Consider the following 23,057-nt stretch of genomic DNA (forward strand, 5'->3'; position numbering starts at 1 on the left):
TAGTATGCAGGGAATGCGTGAGAATGAGTGGGCCAAAGGCAGTGGCTGATCCTGGAGCACAAAAAACAGGTGAAGCTGTGCAACATTTTGGGGCAATGAGTGGAGTCCAGATTAGAGTCTTCTAAATTAAGGTAATTGTAGATTTTGTGAATTTTGTCCTAAAAAATTAAGATTTCTGAAGTGAGATAATGAACTGAGAAATTCTTAGTGATGTAAGATTTCTGTCTTAGACAACTTTAAAAAACACTTTTAATTATGTTCATTCTGGAAACTACTGTTTAGAAAAATTTGTGATATATAGATAAATTGACAGATTATTTTGGAGGGGGCCACACTTGGTGGTGCTCAGGACTTAACTCCTGACTCAGTACTCAGGGATCAATCCTGCAGACTAGGGGGGCCATATGGGGTTCAGGGGATGAAATTGAGTAGGTTGCATGCAAGGCCAAGTGCTTCACCTGTTTTACTATTGCTCATGTCCCTTTAAAAAACTTATAGTTTGTTGGTGATTGAGTCAGAAGGAGCAGAAGAAAGCAGAAGAAAGATACAAACAATGCGGCTTGTAGGAATCTAGATAGTTATCTGGATAGGATGATGCCTGGAGAGATGGAGATTTGTGGATGTGTCCAGGAGATAGTTGAGCTGATTGGTCCAGGACCCACAGGTAGCTATCATCTGGAGGACATTCAACATAGTCTTTTATCTCATTGATTTTTTTTTTGTAGGAGAGCTTGCAGTGTTCTGGTATTCTCCTGATTTGCTCTATGATACTGTCATAAAGAAAATACTACTTTTTCATTAGAAGAGGGGAAAATCAGGCATCAAACCACTTTTTTAAAAAAATTTTTTATTAGTGAAACACCATGAGGTACAGTTATAGACTCACAAATTTTGGAGCTTGGGTTTCAGTTATACAATGATCAAGTACCCATCCCTCCACCAGCGCCCATCCTCCACCACCACGGGTCCCAGCATCCCTCCCACCCTCCATCCCCCCTATCCCACCCTGCCTCTGTGGCAAGGCATTCCCCCTTGTTCTCTCTCTCTTCTTTTGAGTCCTGTCTTTTGCAAGAGAGGCATTGAGTGGCAATCATGTTTGGTCTATAGTCTACTTTCAGCATGCTTCTCCCATCCTGGGAAGATCCTCACAACACCCTTTCTTTGGTGCTCTCTTCTCTGAGCTTCCTTTTCCCCTAGCACATGTGGCTGGCCTCCAAGTCATGGAGCAAAATTCCTGGTACTAATCTCAGCCACTCCTGGGTGGTCTTCCATCTTGTTGCTTTATGTTCCCCAGATGAATGCAATCTTTCTATGTCTATCCCTCTCTTTTCTGACTCATTTCGCTTAACACAATACTTTCCATGTCGTACCACTTGTATGTAAATTTCATGACTTCTTTTTTTGTTTTGTTTTGGTTTGGGGGACCACACCCAGCTGTGTTCAGGGACTGTTCCTGGCCATATGTGATGCTGGAGATTTGAACCCGGGCCAGAAGCATGGAAGATGGGTGCCTTTACTCGTGTACCAGCCCTCTAGCTCCTAAATACTCTTTCAGACGCAGCCCAACTCACATCAACATAATGGCTGTTTAGTGACAATGAAGAGAAAAGTTTGCTAAAATAAAAAGGGAGTTAAGGAGATGCCACACTTTCTCAGAGAGGAGCAGATCTATAGGTGCCTTGTGTGCACATCAGAGGCACAGAGCTGTCCTGGGTGAACCTGACACCTGGAGGAGAGGACCTTCAGCCCTTCTGACCTTGAGCTGAGTGATGGAGAGCAAAGAGGTTTCTAGGAGACTCTGCATTGCGTGGAGGCTTCTGCTTCCGCTCCAGGGAGATCTGAGCTCTATGTGAAATGTTCTCCAGGGTGCGGCCTTTGTTGTTACACCAAGATGCATGCTAAGTTAGGCTTGTTTCAACTTGTCAGGAGCTTGTGTTTACTTCTTCCGGTCAGTGACCCTTGAAGGAAGGGACCATTTGGCTGTAGGTTGAGAGAAGAGATGTTCTCTTGATTCCAAGTACAGCAGCAAAGGAGGACAAAGGTGGCTAGTGCTTTGCTGCTCCCATTTTTCAGGGTGTTACATTTAGCCTGAGGTGCATTCCTCCTGCAAGGAATCTTTTTGTTTGTTTGAGCTTGTTTTTGTTTAGGAGCCATACCAGGCAGTTCTCAGGGATGACTCCTGATGGTGCTGGAGATTGAACCTAGGCAAGTGCAACAAGGAAAGTGCCTTGACCTCTGGACCCTCTGTCCAACCCCCGAGAAGCTTCCTGGGTAGTGTTGGCGCTGGAGCCTCCTTTCCTGGCTTGAAATTGTTGTGCTTCCATTTATTAGTGGTGTTAACTGTGAGCGAATCATTTCATCTTTCTCAGCAGGCAGTTGTGTCACCTGTAAGACAGAAAGAAAATATGACCTACATAGCAATATCATTGTGGGGATTGAGTTAATAACACGAGGTGTTTAGAGTTGAGTGGAAAATGTGTTTGTTCGGTGTCAATGTAGTTATCACTGTTATTAATAGGTGAAGGCTTCATTTATGGAGGAAGCAATAAACAAATATGTGAGGCGCTCAGGCTTGGGAGCCCGAAATGTTTCTGAATTTTGGGGAGTGCTTCTCTCCTGACTGCGAATTGCATTGCCATGAACAGAACAGTTATTCTTCCCCCATTTCCTTCCTCATTATGGGAGTGGGTGGTTACGTATTAGGAGGAAACTGGGGGCTGTTCGTGGCACATTAATAAGAAGATGGGGGAGATGTCAGCATATTTTGCTGCAGCTGTATCACTGCTCATGCTTTTTTCCAGATGTGCAGATTTCAGTTTACACCTAAAGAGAGGGTTCTGGCTTGGTCTATGCTCCACAAACAAAACCAAAACCAAGTTTCCTGTGTACATTGATAGATACATTAACATCATCATGAAAGCTATCTCTCCACAAAGCTTTACATTTTTGTTTATAATCAGAATAAATTGGGGTTAGGAGGAAGACAGCATGCTGAGACTTGGCGTCCCAGGCAGTGGAAGGAATTGTGCAAACTTCAGAGTCCAGCACTGCTGCCAAGGTTGCTGCTTCAACAGATGCAGTGTCTCCTGCTCTTTCCTGGATCCTGGGTGGGGGGCTAGGGGGGTTAGGGGGGTGGAGGAGGCGAATCGTCTCGTTCTGAGAATGGAAGGAGATGTACTCCTGTGCTTCTGTGCTCGCTGTGTTCACTCTTGTATTCTTCATGTAAATTCAGATTTTATTTTAACTCTTGCAGGAATTTGAAGATGATTATAGTACATTTAAGGCTCAAATTTTGGATTTTGATCGAAGGCTTGGCACCATTCTTTGTGAAGGTTTTCTTAACTGCAGTGGTTTGGAATCTGCCTTTAAGGTTAGTTCTGCCGAAACCAATATAAGAATGTTTCACAAGTGAACCTTAAATGAAAAGAGTAAAGACATTTCCCTTTTAGCCTGGTAAACTATTAACTAGGTGCATTTGTTTTGTATTCAGCTCCCTGAATTATAAACCATGTGTACTGCAGTAATGAACAATGAAGCTTGCTTTGCACTGGGTCAGTAGCAGGACATTTACCTAATGGTCTGTTTGTGCCTTCCATATTTTAGCCCTTTTAAGAGCAAAATTCGCATGGCCTGTGAATACTGATTCAAAATTGAACCACAGTGAGAAATGAAAAACATCTATTAATTCAAGTGTTTTTGTTTTGCCATTGCTTATATACTTTGGGTTCGTGTGCCTGCCCTCTTCATTACCCCAATGAAACAAATAGCCTTTTATATTTTTCTTCAGACATATGACACCAGTGCTTATCCAACACACCTTTATTTTGTGTCAGTAAGGACAAAGACTGCTCCCAAATGCTGATGCCATTGATTATACAATGCCATTCAGTTTCAGAGATGTTAAAAAAAGCAGGAACGTGTGTTTGTAATAGCTTTGATGCAAGATAGTAATAAGAGTTGTATGTCAATAAAGTGTCTCATTTTTGTTTGTTTGTATTTTGGGTCACACCTGGCAATGCACAGGGGTTGCTCCTAGCTTTGCACTCAGGAATTATTCCTGGCGGTGCTCAGGGGACCATATGGGATGCTGGGAATCGAACCTGGGTCAGCCCCGTGCAAGGCAAATGCCCTACCCGCTGTGCTATTGCTCTAGCCCCTAAACTGTTCTTGTTGGGCCTCCCAACCAGGAAGTCGATGGTATAGGGAGCAGACGTGCCATACAAAGCTTGCTTTTCTAAGAAGAAAATCACATGACAAATATAAATTTAAGTGACATCCCAAATAGGAAAACAGAATGAGAACGCTATTTGGGTCTCCCAAAGAGGAATTGAAAGAGCTATGCTTGGAGTATCACATTTCACTCAAGTGAGAGAAAGAATCTGGAGTTCTGACCTACGTGGACGGTCAAGAATCAGGGACACTGTCTCATTTGCCAAGGTGTCAAAAATCAGACGGGCTGGACACGTAATGCAATTTGGAGATAACTGCTGGACTAGAGCCATTACTGACAGGATTCCACGGGATGTCAAAAGATCATGGGACTGCCCACCTACGAGATGGTCAGACTTCTTCCTCAAGACCCTGAACGATTGGTTTGAGGCTCTTCATGTTCCTAGAATGAGCAGACGCTATTGGGCTACACTAGCACATGACAGGAACAAATGGAGATGTTACTGGTGCCTGCTCGAGCAAATTGATGAATAATGGGATGTCAAGTGATCAAGTGACCCCAAAGAGAAATTTAGGCTTCCATAGCAGAGGAAACCCAGCTGAAGGATCACGGGCACCGTTGGTTGACAGTGACACTGTGGGGCATTGGGGTAGCAGGCTTATGTAAGGTTTTTTTTTTTGACCTTTGAGTGAATTTGGTGGTGATCCAGTGATGGTGGCGAAGCTATAAGTGGCTCTGGCCCCAGTACAGCCTTTTAACCTGGATATTTTGCGGGGGTCATAGAGGTTTGTTTCTCCAGAGTTATTTGGTGAGACCGAGATTGAGCTAGCTGAAACAGTAGGCTGTTGTTATAAAATAAAACTACCTGCAATCCCATCTCTCAGAAATTACTATTATAATTAATCTTGCCACAACTTTTTCTTTAGATATGCTTACATTTTTCTCTTTTTTACAGAAATTAATTCAAAAATTTTATTTAGTGCACTATGATTTACAGTATTGTTGATGGTATTGTTTTCTCTGTAAGACATTTCATCACTATACCCTCCAACGAGTATCCACTTCCGGCCACCATTGTCCCAGTGTTTCCCCTCGCCCCCTATTTTCTCCATATTAAGCTTCCTACTGAAGACTGCTTCTCAATTTCTCTTGCCTTTAGGAATTTATTATTCCCCTGCTATATATACATATATATATATATATATATATATATATATATATATACGTCCTTCTGACTAGCTTCACTCAGCGTATTCCCAGACACACCCATGTAGCAACAAATTGCATGATTTTCTTTTTTCACAGCCAAATAGTGTTCCACTTGTGTATATGTATCATAGTTCCTTTATCCAGTTACTTGTTTCTGGATACCTGGGTTGTGTCCAACACCCATCTAACTGCCATCCCTCTGTCAATGTATATTTCCCACAACCAAGGTTCCCAGTTTTCCTCCCCCTAACACCCCACCCCCACCTCCTTCTATGGCAGGCATTTATTCTCTCTCTCTCTCTCTCTCTCTCGCTCTCTCTCTCTCTCTCTCTCTCTCTTCCTCCCTCCCCCTCCCCTCTCCCTTTAGCTCCTCTCCCATCTTTCCTTCCCTCCTTTTGTGCATTATGATTTGCAATACAGGTACTGAAAGGTTATTATATTTGCCCCTTTACCTACTTTCAGCATGCAGTTCTTGTCCAGAGTGGTCATTTCCAATTATCTCTGGCATAGTGGTTCCTTCTCTGTCCGAACTGCTCTCTGCACCCCCCCCCCCCCACGTACTTGTGGTTAGCTTCCAACTGTGGACCAGTCATCCTGGCCCCTGTTTTGTTTTGTTTTTTCTGTTCTTGGATATTAGTCTCAATCAAGTTTTTTTTTTTAATATCCCACAAGTGAGTGCAGTCATTCTATGTCTGTCCCTCTCCTTCTGACTCATTTCATTCAGCATGATACTCTCCATGTCCATCCATTTATAAGCAAATTTCATGACCCCATTTTTCCTAATAGCTATGTAGTATTCCATTGTATAGATGCACCATGATTTCTTTATCCAGTCGTCTGTTCTTGGGCACTCAGGTTGTTTCCAGATTCTGGCTATTGTGGATAGTGCTGCAATGAACATACAAGTGCAGATGGCATTTCTGCTGTGTTGTTTTTGGGCCCCCGGGGTATATTCCCAGAAGTCATTTTGCTGGATCAAATGGGACCTCAATTTTTAGGATTTTTTTGAGAAATATTTTAATGGCTCTGTATTAGTTTATCATATTCTCTATTACTTTCATAACTTTGCAAATAACTAGAGAAAAGAGGTAGAATGAAATCTCAATGACAGATGCTTCTACCTTTCAAGTCTCTGTTAGTGCAATCATTGCTGTGTAGTTTCTTTTAGTAGATACCAGTTAGTTTTTTCTAAACAATTTTACCTCATGTTGTTATGTGGGTTTTTCTTTAACTTCCCACCTAATATCTACCTTGGTTACTGGAAAATAAGTGATGAGCCCCTGCCCTGATCTGCTCTGCAGGGGTGTCATTTTTGTTCTATTTAGATCACCTTCTGCAGGGCCCTGTGCAAGGCAAGCACTTCCTTAATGCTGGCAGGAGGTCTGGGGAGTCAGAAATCTGGGATGACATCCCAGGGAGGGAAAACTGCAGGAAAAGGAGTGAGGAGGGCAAAAAGTGTGTGTGTGTGTGTGTGTGTGTGTAGGGTGGGGGCACATTGAGAAAAAAATGATTCGTACCATAGAAAACTGGTGATGATGAGCTGTAACCTTCTGGTGTATCTCAGAGAATATGCTTAGACCGTTCTCAGAAAACCATGATTCAGTGCTCTTAATGAAGAAAAAGGGAAGGAAGGTCCTTGGAATCAAACACTCTTTTTCTCTTGTATAAAACGACCTGAGGGGCCAGAGCGATAGTACAGCAATAGGACGTTCGCCTTGCACACGGCCAAATTGGGTTCGATTCCCAGCATCCCATATGGTCCCCTAAGCACCACCAGGAGTAATTCCTGAGTGCCGAGCCAGGAGTAAACCCTGAGCATCACTAAGTATGACCCAAAAAGTAAAAACAAACAAACAAATGACTTGAAAGCCAGTGGTATTGCTGCTCACTAAAATAACACAACCAAATACTACTGGATGGCTCTCTGATATTACCTGGGTGTAAGTGAAGGTCTACTGAAATATGTGAGACAAAAGAAAGTGTCTAGCTATGTCTCCAGGGGTCGGAGAGGAAGTCCAGGGGTAAGACTCATGCCTTACCTGCTGCTGACTCAGGTTCTGTCCTGGGCACCATGTCCCTGAGCATCACTGGTCAGGCCTTGAAGCTCTCAAGCACCAGCTGTGATGGTGGAGGCCCCCAGCGCAAGCAGAGTAACCTGACACTTCAGGGCCCTGCACCTCCTCCTCCGTGGCCTTGTACTGAACCACAGCTGAGTTGATCAGGAAACTCTGGGAGAGCCTCCTAAGACTCCAGAGTACAGCTTGGGGCGCCTTCCCCTCCACACCTCCAGAAAAGAAGTATCTTTAGACTATAATTGAAAACTATAAAATCCATGTGCCAATGAAAAGAATCTTTGAAAGCTGTGAGCCTAGGAAAATCTGTGAGACCATAGTACATAACATAACAGAGAAGCAGCTTTAGGGAAGGCAAAGCACACAGATCCGAAGGGTGCTTTGGAAAGAAGCACAGGGAGGGACTCAGAACTCACTTTGAGAGAATAAGGAAGGACCAGGGCATCTAAGCTCTTCATGTAATAGATCTTAGTTCACCTAGACAAGACAGCGAAAAGCTTAAGTGACCTTTATTCTTGTCCTGAGATAGTGAAAAATTATGATAATTTATGCTGCCTGAGAGGTTAATACTTTTCCTAATTCTACTCTCTGGTTTAACCACCTCCCCCAATACCAGGTTTCTCCCTGTCTTTGCCCTTCAGCACTTGAAGTCCTACTAAACTCATCCGGCTGACAAGGGGTGATGTTGCTAGGAAGCTTTTGGTATTTCTGTTGTGGTTAATGGAGTAAGTGTTTGAAGGGAAGGTTGTGAAATAAAGTGTTTTCCTGCTACTATATACTTCTAGGTTAAGTTCATGAAGCAGTGTTTACTTTTGAGTTTTAACACGAAGTTGAAACTTAACAAAATAATAGTTGTGAGAAGGAAGTTAATAATTTGAGTTTTGCCAGGGAACAGCTAACCAAGCAAACATTAATGCTTTCAGCTTTTTTGGAGTCATGATTAATACTAAGGGGTCTTGCATTTGCCTAAATTGATCTCTGAAATCTGGTTAGAGTTACGTTTTTATAACTTTTTTCATTATGTTGATTTTTTTTCATTGAGTATATTGTTGGGGAATATTTACAAAATGTTACTACAAAGCTGTTTTCTGAAGAAAGCAAATTTGGGGAGAAACAGCTATTTAACAAAGGAAAAGAATGAAACTCCTTCCTTTGGGCATACTTGTTGGTATATATAATTTAATCATATCCCTTACTTTGAGGAGACAAACTTTTAAAAAAATTAAACATGTAACATTCTAATAAGTGTTAGGGCGCAGATCGTGATCTCCCTTTAACGACAAAGAGACTCCAGAGACTGCAAACAGCAAGCAAGGTTTATTGTAAGACTGGCTAGCCAGGGTCAAGCCGCCTACACAGACACGCAGGTCAGTTAGGTGAGGCAAGACCCCGAACTTCTTCAAAGGGGATCTTATATAGGCCTTCACTGGCCGTTACAGCAAAGCCCGCGCATTTCATAGCCAATAGATTTGTAACAACATATGCTTTCTTAACCAATCCGTGTAGAAGTACATCACTCCTTAGCCTATAGATTCAAAGATCAGCATTTACGTACATAGGCATTGTGACTAGTGGGCATCAGGTAACTTGGACATTTGGTTATCACCTTGCTTCCTCTGATTCTCAGCCCTGCATTCCGGAGGTGGATAAGGGAAGAGTTCTTAAGGGAGGTAACAGATAAGGAGGGCAGGAAAGGGAGAGTTACTAATTTATAGAGTTTTAACTCTGGAATCTCCCTCAGGGTCCCTAGGGACCTAACATTCCTCCCTTTCTCTACTTCATATTGAGGAATCTTCCTCAGTGGGCTCTTCATACAGAGGAGTAATTTCCTCAGTGGGCAGGGTCCAGTATTGTTACCCAGAATTAGGAGGATTTTCAAGACTCAAACCAATTCTCCCAGGCCTCCCTTTCTCTCCGACGTTGTTCAAGGCCCTCCCCGAGCTTGGCCGTGAAGTCTCAGACCATCCCTGTGTGATCAGTATAGAGTAGCAGCATTTTTCTCCCAACATCACACATAAATCCCCATTCTTCATTGCCTTGGGAGGGGGCCTTCCCTATCTACCTGCCTACATCCTATTGCCCACCCCCCCAGAGATTCCACCACCTTGAATCTTTAAGGGAGAATGGCAGAAGGTCCATCTTCTGGAGCTGCTTCATGCTGACAATGGGGCGCTGGCCCTGCCTACACAAGGGGTGAAATCTCATGCTACCTCAGCTTTTTAGTGGCCCTCAGCAATGAATTGGTTGGGTTCCTGAAGTTATCTGAAAGAAAAGATCAGTTCGATTAGACTGAGGGATATCACTTTGAAAGGGTTAGACCCTGGAGGAGTAGAAGTTCCTTTCTGACCCAGTAAGGACAGAGTTCTCTACCCACAGGTTTGACTGATAGAAAAATGACTTCCTGTGTCCAGATTTTTCTACTGGACACAGAAACACCAAGCCATTCTCTGGCTTTCTCAGTGCAGATTGGAAAAGCTTCTGCCCATACACTGAAGCTATCAATAAGAACCAACAGATATTTATACCTTGAACATATGAGCATTTGATCATTTGCATAAAGCCAAGCTGCGATCCTCCTCTAAGTTCCTTGATGCTGAACAGGTGTTAGGAGAGAAGGATCAAGATTTCCACTAGGTTCATTAATGGCACAGAAAGCACAGTTCTGAGTTACTTCTACCTTACTTGCTATTGAGTCCCTTTAATAATATTCCACTGCATTGGTCCAGGAGTTAGCAACTTTCCTTGTTGGTAAATCATCAACCAGCTTTCTTTTGGAAACCCCCAATGTCCACTATGTCCACTGTTCTTCTTCTGCAGAACATTCTGGCTTAGAGGAAATACTCTCTGGTGTTAATCCCATGATGCAACAAAAATTAAGAGCTGTTAACATCCTTGTTCTCTCCAAACGACTGTTCACAGAAAATGAGATGCAATACAAAAAGTATAGAAAGAAAATTCACAGTATTTTAGAACGAGCTATTAATCCATTCTAACTTAACCAGTTTAGATGCCCTTTCTTGACACTTTGGCCAATTCACCGACTGGGGGAAATCAATTCTGCACTTTGGGATGAGCTTCACCCTAGTAAAGCTCTGATCGAACTAGTGACAGCATTCATTTCTCTCCACCTTCATTTTAAAACTTTGCAAGATAGCTTAACAAATCTAGCTTGTTCTTTTGCATAAACACAGTAAGATTAGAGAACTCTCCATTTGGGATACCCCATTATTTACTGAGAAGTCCTGGGGATCGCCTAAAGACAGGAGACACACCAATAGTGGCATTAATCTGATTTGGCACGTCAGAGCTACCCAGGCCTGGCCAGAAGATGTCCCACGACGAACTGGATGGCCTCGAGCCTTCGGGCCTCATTTTCCACAGAGATGTCCTGGCAGAAAGGAGTCCATCCCATCCCTTCTTCAGGGCTGGGAGAAATCCTGATTTCCAGGTTTTTCCTTGACGCTGAGAGTAGGCCCAGACTGAGATAGTCATTGCAGAGTCCTGGATTCCTCATTCTCCATAGCAGTGATGATTTCCGGTCTTTCCTTGAGCTGGCCTGCCTGTAGGGTCGCCCTGAGGTTTGTAGGGTACTTGAAACAGTACCCGTTAAATCCCTGCTCCTGTCATTTAGACAGATCCCCTGACTGTTCCCTGAAAGAGGGCTTTGGGGTCCCATAGTTGGTTTTTCCTGTCTGCATGAGGGGTAGACCCTATTACAGAGAGGAAAGACTTATCTGGATTTATGCAAACCAACACAGTGCCATGAAACATCAAAAAACATACTGAAGGTACAAAAGAAGAGAAAAGCAAGCATTTCACTTTACCCACAGAGATGTAATACACCCATTTGCTGTGGGTCCTAGTCAGAGAAGCTAAAATCTGTAGACATAAAGCATACCGTTTAACATGTTTTTCAATCCCACATGGAAAAATTTTAACTTCCCATTAATAAGAGCACTGTACCAGGAGTCCAGTGTACAGTTTAACATGTCTAATTCATTTAACCCCATGTCAAAAACCCTTGATGTCCTGCAACTTTTGAAAAATTCAATTATCTTAAGAGCACTATAACAGGAGTCCAGATAATCCGTCCAGTGTCTTTCCCGTAGATCTTACAAAAAGGTACTAGAACAATTCTGCATGTGATTTAAAGAGTTTCTTACAACAAAACAATTTGATCAGTTCCTTTTCTTTAAAACAACCTCAAACCTTCTACACATTCCTTTACATACATTCTGTAACTTTCATTCATTTAAAAATCAACTTCACTTTAACAGAATTCCTTTCCTTTTTTCTCCACTGATGATATCTCCATCCATTATCTTTCTGATTTATGACATACATCTATAGTAGTACAATGTACAATGTGATCTCCCAAATTTAGACACAAGTTACCAACCATCTCACTTAACATGACAAAGCTGTACTCTGCATTGCTATTTCAGAAGCATTAGATCAGTTCTATAGATATTCAAAAAGCCTTTAAAATGCTCACAATTAAAGCTCTTACAAGGTATATTCACTGGGCAAAAGATCACTTTACATTAGAAATTAACCAGGAGACATCTTAAAATTCTGATTTACAGGAAAACACAAATACAAAAAGATTAAAACACTCATAGATTATCATGAAACAGAAAGCATTTCACATTTAGGTACAAAGTTCTCAGGTCAGGACTAGGTTGATATCTGGAGACAAAGCTTGGCATGAAATAAAATTATCAAAATAATAGCATGCACTTTTAAGCAATAGACAGGCTGATTAACAACATAGTTAGTAAAATTTCCCACATTTTCCATGCAATTCTCCATTCTCAGAAACTATTACAGAAGGCTGACATCTGAGGTGAACCCATTTTATAACTCTTAGTAGTTCTAGAAATTTTAGTTAACCAAGAGTCTCAGAGATCATATAGAGCACTGGTAGGACAAACTTTGCAATCAATTTTATAACTCTAGAAACTCAAGTTTAAACTAAACCATTACTTTTTGAACCTGTTTTCATGTGTCATAGCTATTTTAACTCCTTCTAGGTCAAATATTCTAATCCAATGCAGATACAAATATGTACATTAACATAACAGCATAAGACCTATAAACAATCAATTTTTATAAAACATGATAAAACTTCCTTTGGCTTAATTTCAATAGTTCTTGTACCTTAATTATTTAAAATCATGAGCTTTCTATACCAGACATTTTTTAAAAATTCCACAAAAATACAAACATGCTTTCAGACACAGAAAAAGCCCTTTGGATTTTTTTTTTTAACCAAACTTTGATATCAGTATAAGAAAATATTTGAATTGCTGTGTGAGCACAAAAAGGATGGCAACAATCTATCTTTCCCACCACCCGCGTTCGGTAGTTTCCCCCACTCCAGGGAGGTAGATGGAGATGGGCAAGAAAAGGAAGGAAATCTTATGGCCAGGTTGCTTGATTTTAGTTGCAGTTTATTCCAATCCTCTCTCCATTCACTCCCGTATCTCTCCTGCCTCTCCTAGCCACCCATTCTTACAGTCTCATTATATCCCATAAAAGGAACTCAGGTTCTCTCAAGCATGTTTTCCCCTGTTCTCTCAGACCTAGTAGAGAGCCCCAAAATCTCATGGTACTTCTAAAGGGGCAAAAAGGAGAAAGAACATTGAGGCAGCAAAACATACATTGCTTCTTTACATCTGCAGGCCAGTACCAAAGACTAGCCTGGCTAGAGCTGGGAATCTACATCCCAAAGATCAGGCCTGGCTAGCACCTGAGATCTGCTCTGTGAGATAACGGAAGCTGCCTCTTGCAGTATACTGAAATTATTTACTGAAGGCAGTTTGAAAGGGAAAAATGTTTAACCTCATCCAAACTAGTCAGGACATTCTTCTAGGACAGATTCTTACTTAACAGATCGACTCACAATTTACAATACAAGTTCAGTGTCCTGGAAGGATCTGATCTTACAAAATAACAGATTCTGACTAGGGTGAAAGCTGATTATCTGGTTGGGGAGGAGAGCATAGAGAAGTGGTTACAGAAAAACAAAGGAATGGAAGTGACTCAGGAGCACTGTGATGGGTGTAACATGATAAACCTTAGCTCCTTCTGTCAAGGAGGAATGGACAAGTCCAATTGTTATCCTATAAATTGCCACAGTTTAGGAAAACAAGGAAACTTAATTTTAATGGCTTCTGTACCTCTGTAGTTTGTAAAAGCGGCCTAATTTTTCATTAAAGTTAGCTGAGGCTTATAAGATAAGGTCTTGCTTTCTCTGAACTCTTATTTCACTTAAGTTTCAGGCTCTAGTTCCATAGCTCTTCTAGATAGTACAAGATTCTTAAGTTCAAAAGGATTTCAACTGTTAATCACATAATCATTAACGTTCTTCTAATAAGAAATCAAGATTGAGAATTCTGCTTTCTCTGTAGGCTCAAACTTCTGATAAGAAATCTTCGTTTAAACCAACTTGTCTAGCAAGTTCCAAAAACAACTGCATTCCTTAAATCACTGAGTTGCATATCACTGACTTCTCTAGAATTTCTACTTCTGATTTCAGCCTGGTCCCAACACTCTAGCGTTTCACATAGAGAGACAGATAGACAGACACAGACAGACAGACAAACAAGACAATGAACTGACTAAAACACCACACATACATGTGCACATATCTGTAGTTGATCGATCAATCTGACCCTTCAAAAAAAATGGCAGGGAGAAACTGATGGACTGAGAAAGGAAGGGACTGTCCCCAGGGCGAAGAAACCTTATCGCTGATTGGGAACTCTGCTCCCCATTTCCCAGTCTCCCGCTTGTTAAAAATGGGTCAAGAAAGCGCTTTTGTTGATATAAGCCGGCAAAATAAACTATGACAAAGATGTTACCATATTTTGGCCAAGGCTAAATCTGAGGCAGGGAGCTAGTATCATGATCTTGCATTTTCCTGCCTCCTCTGCTTTGATAATCCTATTTCTTTTGTTACCTATGAAGATCTGACTGCAGAATGATCTGGTAATGCAAACTGCCATTCACTGTATATCCTTCCCAATATTCTAACTTATACTCAGGCCACGTGGTGTTACAGAGGTCAACAAGATATTCCTTATCTAAACTATCTACTTGGAAGCTCTTCCGGTGTTTTAAGAGCAACCCAAAGGAGAATATTTAGGTACTGATGTAGAATTTCCCATATCTCCTAAGTGTCAGCAATAACCTATGAAAGGGAGGGAAAAGAAAAATCTAGGGTAGGATAAGTCCTTAGCATGCTCTCCTCCTAATAGTTTCTAGTGTTGTGGTTCTAGAGAGAGCACGGACACGACCACAACTGCATGCCAGCCCATCAGAAAAATCTCTCTTTAAAGGATGTCTCCTTTAGAGATTTCTGAGTCACCCTAGGAATCCCTGGGTCCTGCCTCCCGAGCGTCCACACAACCATGGCTTACACGTGTGGAGCCATACCTAGAGTGCCATGGGTTTCCAATAAGCCTATTAAGGGGAGAAGAGAAAAGTTCTGCCTTTCTTAGCTTGCCACATATTCCAATGTTCCCTGCTGACACTTTCTTCCACAAACTTCTTGTCTGTCTTTTTACCTTTTTTTTTCTCTGCTTCACTTTGCCTAGGGCTAAACCTGCTGACTGCCTCCATTAGCATTTGAATTGACCTCTAGCTGATTCTGCTGGTTAGAATGCTTAAGAAAGGGATTTCTAACTAGAAATTGATCTGCCTTAGTTTACCAGGATCTTCTCACTAGTGGGCTCTCATCCCATAGTGGACGGTGATGCGAGACAGACAAAGGAGGGGTGCCTCTTTGCAGAGACCATTCAGATGCTTGCCTGGCCGGAGGAGAACTTAGCCTTAGTGGTTCAGCGTTGTGACTTGCGACCGGTAGCTATACCAGTGCCACCATTGACCGTATGTTCTCCGTGGAGTCGCAGGCAGCCCACTCGAGCTCCGTGACTTTAGAGGGACTTTAAGAGTGCCAGGTCGTGGAGCTACAAAATCACGCCCGATAGGAGGACCTATCAGGGTGCTCAGACACACACACATTCACACAGAGGTTATCACATTCCTCCCCCAGTCCCCCTAGAGATTTCCAAGGGAGCATACCTTCACAGCAGATCTTCCACAGATTGCCTCCTTTATCCGAGCCACAAGGTTTGGAGAGAAGGAACCTCCTGGGGGCCAATCCACACCAAAGGAAGGCCATTCTGATGAACAATAATTGGCAAACTTACCTTTCTTGATCATCAAGCCCAGATTCTGAGCTTTCCTGTGGATCTCAGAGAAGTGATCAAGAATTAAAGCTTTGGGGGTCGATTGATTCTGACCCATATTAAACAATCTCAATAAACAGAACTAAGAGAAGGATAATAAGACAAATACACACACTAAGGACACACGCACAGATCACACTCCTGCACTCGCTCGGACCGGTCCACTCTCTCACACGGGTGCGCACCACACTCACCAGTCACCCTGGGACTCCCGAATATGCCCAAAGGGCGTGCACGTGATTTTCACCTCCGGAGGGTTCAGCTCTTCCAGGTCTTCTCCCGGCGCCGGATTTTCCAGAACAGATGAGGCCTCCAGAACAGACAGACGAGGACCCGAGGAAACCCTATGTCCCCCCAAGTCCTCCCAGTCAGGGTTGGCCACTTCCCTGCCGCGGTCCAGAACAGACGAGGCCTCCAGAACAGACAGACGAGGACCCGAGGAAACCCTATGTCCCCCCAAGTCCTCACAGGGTTAGCTACTTCCCTGCCGCGGTCCAGAAGGGGACACTGTCCCCCCACAGAACAGACGGAATATTCCCCAGAAATTTTTTTTTTTTTTAAGGCCTTTTCAAAACCCGCTCTCTGGGCCCGTTTGCCGTCGGGAGATCTCGCTGGGGCCTCCAAATGTTAGGGCGCAGATCGTGATCTCCCTTTAACGACAAAGAGACTCCAGAGACTGCAAACAGCAAGCAAGGTTTATTGTAAGACTGGCTAGCCAGGGTCAAGCCGCCTACACAGACACGCAGGTCAGTTAGGTGAGGCAAGACCCCGAACTTCTTCAAAGGGGATCTTATATAGGCCTTCACTGGCCGTTACAGCAAAGCCCGCGCATTTCATAGCCAATAGATTTGTAACAACATATGCTTTCTTAACCAATCCGTGTAGAAGTACATCACTCCTTAGCCTATAGATTCAAAGATCAGCATTTACGTACATAGGCATTGTGACTAGTGGGCATCAGGTAACTTGGACATTTGGTTATCACCTTGCTTCCTCTGATTCTCAGCCCTGCATTCCGGAGGTGGATAAGGGAAGAGTTCTTAAGGGAGGTAACAGATAAGGAGGGCAGGAAAGGGAGAGTTACTAATTTATAGAGTTTTAACTCTGGAATCTCCCTCAGGGTCCCTAGGGACCTAACATAAGTAATGTTATGAATACCACAGAATAAGCAAATTGAAATTTTTTTCCCTTTGTTTTTGGGCCATACCTGGTGGTACTCAAGGCTTACTCCTCTCTTTTTTTTTTTCTTTTGGGTCACACCTGGCGATGCACAGGGGTTACTCCTGGCTCTGCACTCAGGAATTACCCCTGGTAATTAGGGGACCATATGGGATGCTGGGAATCAAACCCGGGTAGGCCATGTGGAAGGCAAAAGCCCTACCTACTGTGCTATTGCTTCAGCCCTGGCTTACACTTATTTTTGTTTGTTTGTTTGTTTGTTTGTTGAGTCACACCCGGCAATGCACAGGGGTTACTTCTTGCTCTGAACTCAAGAATTACTCCTGGCAATCTTCAGGGGACCATATGGGATGCTGGAAATCAAACCTGGGTCAGCCACGTGCAAGGCAAAAGCCCTACCCACTGTGCTATTGCTCCAGCTTACACCTCTTGACTGTACTCAAGGGTCACGCCTGGACATTATCAGGGCATCATATGTGATGCTGGGGATCAAACCCTAGTCAGCTGCATGCAAGGCAAATGCCTTAACCCCTTAAGTTGATTTTTTGGGGGATTTGAACCACACCCAGTGCTGCTCAGGGCTTATTCCTGACTCTGCACTCAGTAATTACTCCTGGCAGGGATCAGGGGGACCATATGGAATGCCCGAGGAGTGAACCTGGGTCCGCTTGTGTGCAAGGCAGGTGCCCTACCCACTGTACTATTGATCCAGCCCCCTCAAAGTAATTTTCAGTGGTGCCTTGGTAGTTACAAATTGGCACAGGGAAGCGCAGGGAGGCAGACTGCCTGGTGTCAGCCACCAACTCTGTCACTTGTGAGTTTGGGCAAGTCAGTCCTGTCTCATCACTCCATTTCCTTGTCTGGAACCTGGAATAGCAAAATTTTTATGGCTTTTAGAATATCTTTTCTGGCACATCGTCAGCATGACATAAACTTTAGTTACACAGAAATTTGTTTTATTTACATGTTTTTGGTTGCAAGGAAAGCTGTCTGGTACTCAACATAGAAGAACACCATAGAGCAGAAAATAAGACAGATCTAGGGCATTTGCTTTGAGATGTAGAGGCATGAGGTGTAGGAGGGAGGGAGAGTTGTGGGCCTTTACACTGCTGACTAGTAAAGCAATCCTGTTTTAGTCCATTCTTTGACTTTTCCCTGTCTGACCTTTGTCTCACTGGCTTTCTCTGCTGGGGTAGTCTTTTTGCCAGCATGGCCCAGCCTACCAGGTCCTGTTTGTCTTTCTGAGAAAGAGACTGTAATTAGCTCCAGGCATTTGCTTTGAGTGGGAACTTGCATATCAAAGGAGCTGACTGCCTGGGGAGTCCTTGCCCCAGGAATGGGTCACTCTTATGACCCAGGCACTGTGCTGGGGGTGACCAGGTTATATTGTGTGGAGCTTGGATGGTCATGGTCCAGGGAAGTCACTGTAAATTATTAATTTTGGTAAGACCTTCAGGTCCTCAACTTGTTTCTGTTCTTAGAATTTAAATGAACATAACATTTAAAGCATTTCAGGACACCCAGCCAGAAGTGTTATCTCTGAGAAGAAGTAGCTGCCAGACAGTCTTTCTTTTCTGATTGCTCTCATTTTCCTCCTGGGAGGGAAATGACTTTCCATTTACACTATTGGATAGAGCTAGAGCTGTAGGTTTTAGATTTGGAAATGTTGCAGGTATTTATAGGGTTGGTAGATTGTTTTCTGTCTCTAGTGATGTCAGCATTTAAATGAGGCAAGTAGTGAGTTGAGTATCTGTGTTAAAAATGCATAGTCCCTAACCTTTCTTTCATTTGATTTTTTTTATAGCTTTTGACCATATTTGGGAATTTTCTAGAGAAACCAGTTGTTATGGAAATTTTTAGCCCACATTACAGCACACTGGTGCACATGTTTGACACAGAGTTGGATATGTGTAAACAATTGTATAATGAACACATGAAACAGGTAAGTGGGGCATGAAGTTGAACATGTCCACATATCAGCTTTGTGGGTGAGGACACTATAGAAACACATTTCAAAGTATCTGAAGGTTAGAGACACTGAAACCTTTATCCATGTTTAATTGGCTTTCTTCATGGAGATAAAGAACCTGCTTGGGACCATAACTCTTCTATGTATCACATTACGTCACACATGTTTTATTACTAGTACTATGAAAGTACCCAAATGAGCCTTTGCTTACAGCGATGGAATGCATGCTGATTAAATGTTGTCTTCTTCCTCACCACAATACCAATTTGCAGATTGAACAGGGAAATGTAGTTCTTAACAAGAATATGCCATTTACCTCAGGAAATATCAAATGGGTTAAAGAGGTTCTTGAACGGCTTCAGACATTTTGGTCAAACTTTGCATCACTCCATTATCTGTAAGTAGTTGGTCATATTTCATGGTAAAATGACCCAAATGATTGAGATCATTATTCATTTTAGCACCTTTGACTATGCTTTTTGAGAATGATTCATGTCTGTGGTTTTGTTTATGTTCATCACTGTGATGGAGTCAAGCAGGAATCTTTTGACTTCATATTTCCCGATGTTTTCAGATCATTGTTTTCACTCTTCCTTTTTACCAACTGTACCCACTTGTTTTGTTGGTGTTTTTCTTTCCTCTAATCAATAACACTCCTATTTTGTACACTTTACATGCCTTTCTTTATTCTTTGTAAGAACTGGAAACTTGTTACTGGCATTCAGGAACATCTTTGGTGTTACATTAATTCTTTTTTTCTTTAATTCTTTTTAAAATTTACTTGCTGTGACTGACAAAGTCATTCATAAGTAGATTATAGCAGCAATGTTCCTCCACCAGTCCCTCTCCAGTGTCCTTCATTCACTTTTTCATAATATGTTTTGAAGCAAAAACAACTTAGAAGTGTTATTTGACTTTTGTAATTTCTCATCCTGTTTATATAGTATATTTCACTGTATTTTCTATTGTGTATTGTATTAAAGCATTGATGACTGTGTAATATGTAGAAAAGTACAAAAATCACATTCCTACAGATTCTTGGGAAGTCCTGATGATGTCTTAGTTTATCAGAAGTATGTTGAAATGACAACTTTGTTAGACCAATTTGAAAATCATATCTATAATGAGTGGAAAAGTAACGTGGATGAAATTTGCGAATTCAATTTGAATCAACCCTTGGTTAAATTCAGTGCCATCAATGGGCTTCTTTGTGTCAACTTTGATCCAAAGGTAAGGATTTGATGTTTCTAGGATGTTTTATAAATGCCATTTTCTACCCTAAGTGTATTCATAGGTTTTGAGGGAGAAATGCAAGTGCTATGAGAAATATACTATAAACAACTTTCAATAGGTCATTCTCACAGTGATTTGTATCCCAAATGATTATTTTTGTGTAACACAGCTACAATAGTGTTAATATTTATGCTTTTGGTACACAAAGTTACTACATCTCATCACCACCAAAGTGCCAAGACCCCGTGATATTCAAATTATGTTTTAATTACTCTTTCGTTTTGCTTTGTAATTATTAACTTTTCACACCTCCACTGGATACTGAGTTGAGAAAAGTACCCATTTTATTATTTGTGTTCTGTGTTTGAAGCATAATCTCCGACAATTAACAATAATAAATATTCAACTTATTGAATCATTAGTATTTAGTAATTTAATTTATGAACTGAATAGATTATATTTTGAATAATATTTGTAATGCAGATACCAGATTTTTACTTTTTATTGAATCACTGGGCTGGAGCTATAGCACAGCGAGTAGGGCCTTTGCCTTGCATGCAGCCGACCTGGCCGACTTGGGTTGGATTTATCCACCCCTCTCAGAGAGCCCGGCAAGCTACGGAGAGTATCTTGCCTGCACGGCAAAGCCTGGCAAGCTACCTGTAATGTGCTCAATATGCCAAACACAGTAACAAAAAGTCTCACAATGGAGATGTTACTGGGCCCACTGGAGCAAATCAGTGAACAACGGGAGGACAGTGCTACAGTGCTATTGAGTCACCATCATGATCACGATCATCTTGTTCGTTGATTGCCTCAAGCAGGCCCCAGTAATGTCTATTCGTCCTAGCCCTGAGATTTTAAAAAATGCCATATTCAAGGCTCTTTCAGGAATAGGAGAATGAGACCCATCATTGTTACTGGTATTTGGCATATTGGGTATGCCACAGGGAGTTTGCCAGACTCTGCCGTGTGGGCAGGTAACATTTGGTAACCTGCCAGGTTGTCCACAGTAAGAATGAGATAATAATATGTCGCGTGGCCACTGAGTTTTATAGTCTCTGGGTCTTGGCTGTTGATGGGATTACACGGCGCCAGGGGGCCAGTTGGTGGGTGTGATCCCTGCCTACTGGAATTTGGAGGATCTGGGTGGAGGATGCTCAGCCCCGATCTGAGCAGGCTTGGAGATCTCAGCCCCGGGACCCGCATGCCTTTGTTCCTCTGCCGGTACCTTCATGTGCGTGGAGAGTGGTCTCAGCATGGTGGTGGCTGGTTCTGAAGGTCTTCGGCTGCCGGAGCTCTGTTCGGGGCGGGGAGGGAAACTCGACCCGCCCCCCTCCAAGGGGACCTGGGGAGGACATCCAGGCATGGGGGCAGGAGACTCTGCCTGAGTCACCATGAGATTTACAATTATAGAGTTGTTCATCAATTGGTTTCAGTCACACCATGTTTTAACACCTATCCCTTCACTATTGTACATTTCCCATCACCAATATTGCCAGTTTTCCTCTCATTCCTCCCCACCAACCTGTCTCTGTGGCAGACACTTCTATCTCCCTCTCTCTCCCTCTACCTTTCCCTCTCCTTCTCCTTTGGGGCTCTGTGGTTTGCAATACAGGTACTTAAAGGTTATTATGTTTGTTTCTTTACCTACTTTCAGCACCCAGTTCTTGTCCAGAGTGATCACTTCCAACCATTATTGTCATAATGTTTCCTTCTTTATCCTAACTGCCTTCTCACCCAACACTTGAGACAGACTTCCAACCATCGACCCATCCTTCTGGCCCAAGTTTATATTGTCCTAAGTCTCATATTGTGTTTTTTTTCCTTCTTTTTGGCTTTTTGGATCACACCTGAAAATGCTTAGGGGTAACTTCTGGTTATACACTCAGGAATTACTCCTTGCGGTGCTTGGGGGGCCATATAGAATCCTGGGATTTGAACCCTGGTTGGCCACAGGCAAGGCGAACTGCCTAGCTGTTTTATTATTGCTCCATCCCCCCTGCTATGTTTTCTTATATTCCACAAATGAGTGCAATCATTCTATGTATATCCCTCTCTGACTTATTTCACTCAGCATTATATCTCCATGTCCATTCATTTATAAGCAAATTTTATGACTTCATTTGTCCTGGTGGCTGTGTAGTATTCCATTGTTTAGATGTAACTTAGATTCTTTTATCCAGTCATCTGTTCTAGGGCACTTGGCTTGTTTTCAGATTCTGGCTATCGTGAACAGTGCTGCAGTGAACATAGAAGTGCAGATGGCTTTTTTTGCAGTGTGTTTTTGGATCCCCAGGATATATTCCCAGAAGTGGTATTGCTGGGTTGTATGAAAGCTCAATTTCTAGTTTTTTGGGATTGCCCATATTGTTTTCTAAAAGGGCTGGACCAGTTGGCATTTCTACCAGCAATGATTGAGAGACCCTGATGGTTAGTGATATAGAGCATTTTTTCTGTGGCTTTTGGCCATTTGATACCAGTCCTTTTAAAGATTCATACATTAAAATTTGGGAAGGGGCTGGAGTGATTTTACGATGGGTGGGGGGGGTTTGCTTTCCATACAGCCGATCCAAGTTCAATTCCTGGCATCCCCTATGGTCCCCTGAGCACCAAGAGGAGTAATTCTTGAGTGCAGAGCCAGGAATAACCCCTGAGCAGCGCTGGGTGTGACCCAACAAGACAAAGAAAAAAATTTGGGCAAGCCACAGAATCCTTCTGCCATGCTTTAGGTAGACAGTGTTAAACTTTTATTTCAGAGGGACAAGAAGATTGAACATGTTGGTTAAATTGATGTTGTTGTAAAAAAACTAACAGTTTTCAAAAGATATAAAGCAACTTGTAAATGGGAAAATTGATATTAATAATGTAGATGAACAATATCATTATTAAACCATCTTTTGTTATATAAAGTATGGAAACTAATACAAATGACATGTTCCTGCTACATATAATATACTGAATATGTA

General features: G+C 42.3%; 1 protein-coding gene across 1 annotated transcript in view; it reads left to right on the top strand.

Moving 5' to 3' along the window:
• Window positions 1-23,057, top strand: part of DNAH11 (dynein axonemal heavy chain 11) — a 331,353-nt gene that overhangs the window by 15,206 nt on the left and 293,090 nt on the right. Inside the window, exons 6-9 of the mRNA XM_056118695.1 lie at window positions 3,254-3,370; window positions 18,691-18,828; window positions 19,128-19,252; window positions 19,890-20,085. Coding sequence (XP_055974670.1) covers window positions 3,254-3,370; window positions 18,691-18,828; window positions 19,128-19,252; window positions 19,890-20,085 — 576 coding nt within the window. The remainder of the gene's footprint in view (window positions 1-3,253; window positions 3,371-18,690; window positions 18,829-19,127; window positions 19,253-19,889; window positions 20,086-23,057) is intronic.

This window comes from Sorex fumeus, unplaced genomic scaffold (genome assembly GCF_029834395.1).
Source record: "Sorex fumeus unplaced genomic scaffold, SorFum_2.1 ptg000037l, whole genome shotgun sequence".
In the NCBI taxonomy this organism is placed as follows: domain Eukaryota; kingdom Metazoa; phylum Chordata; class Mammalia; order Eulipotyphla; family Soricidae; genus Sorex; species Sorex fumeus.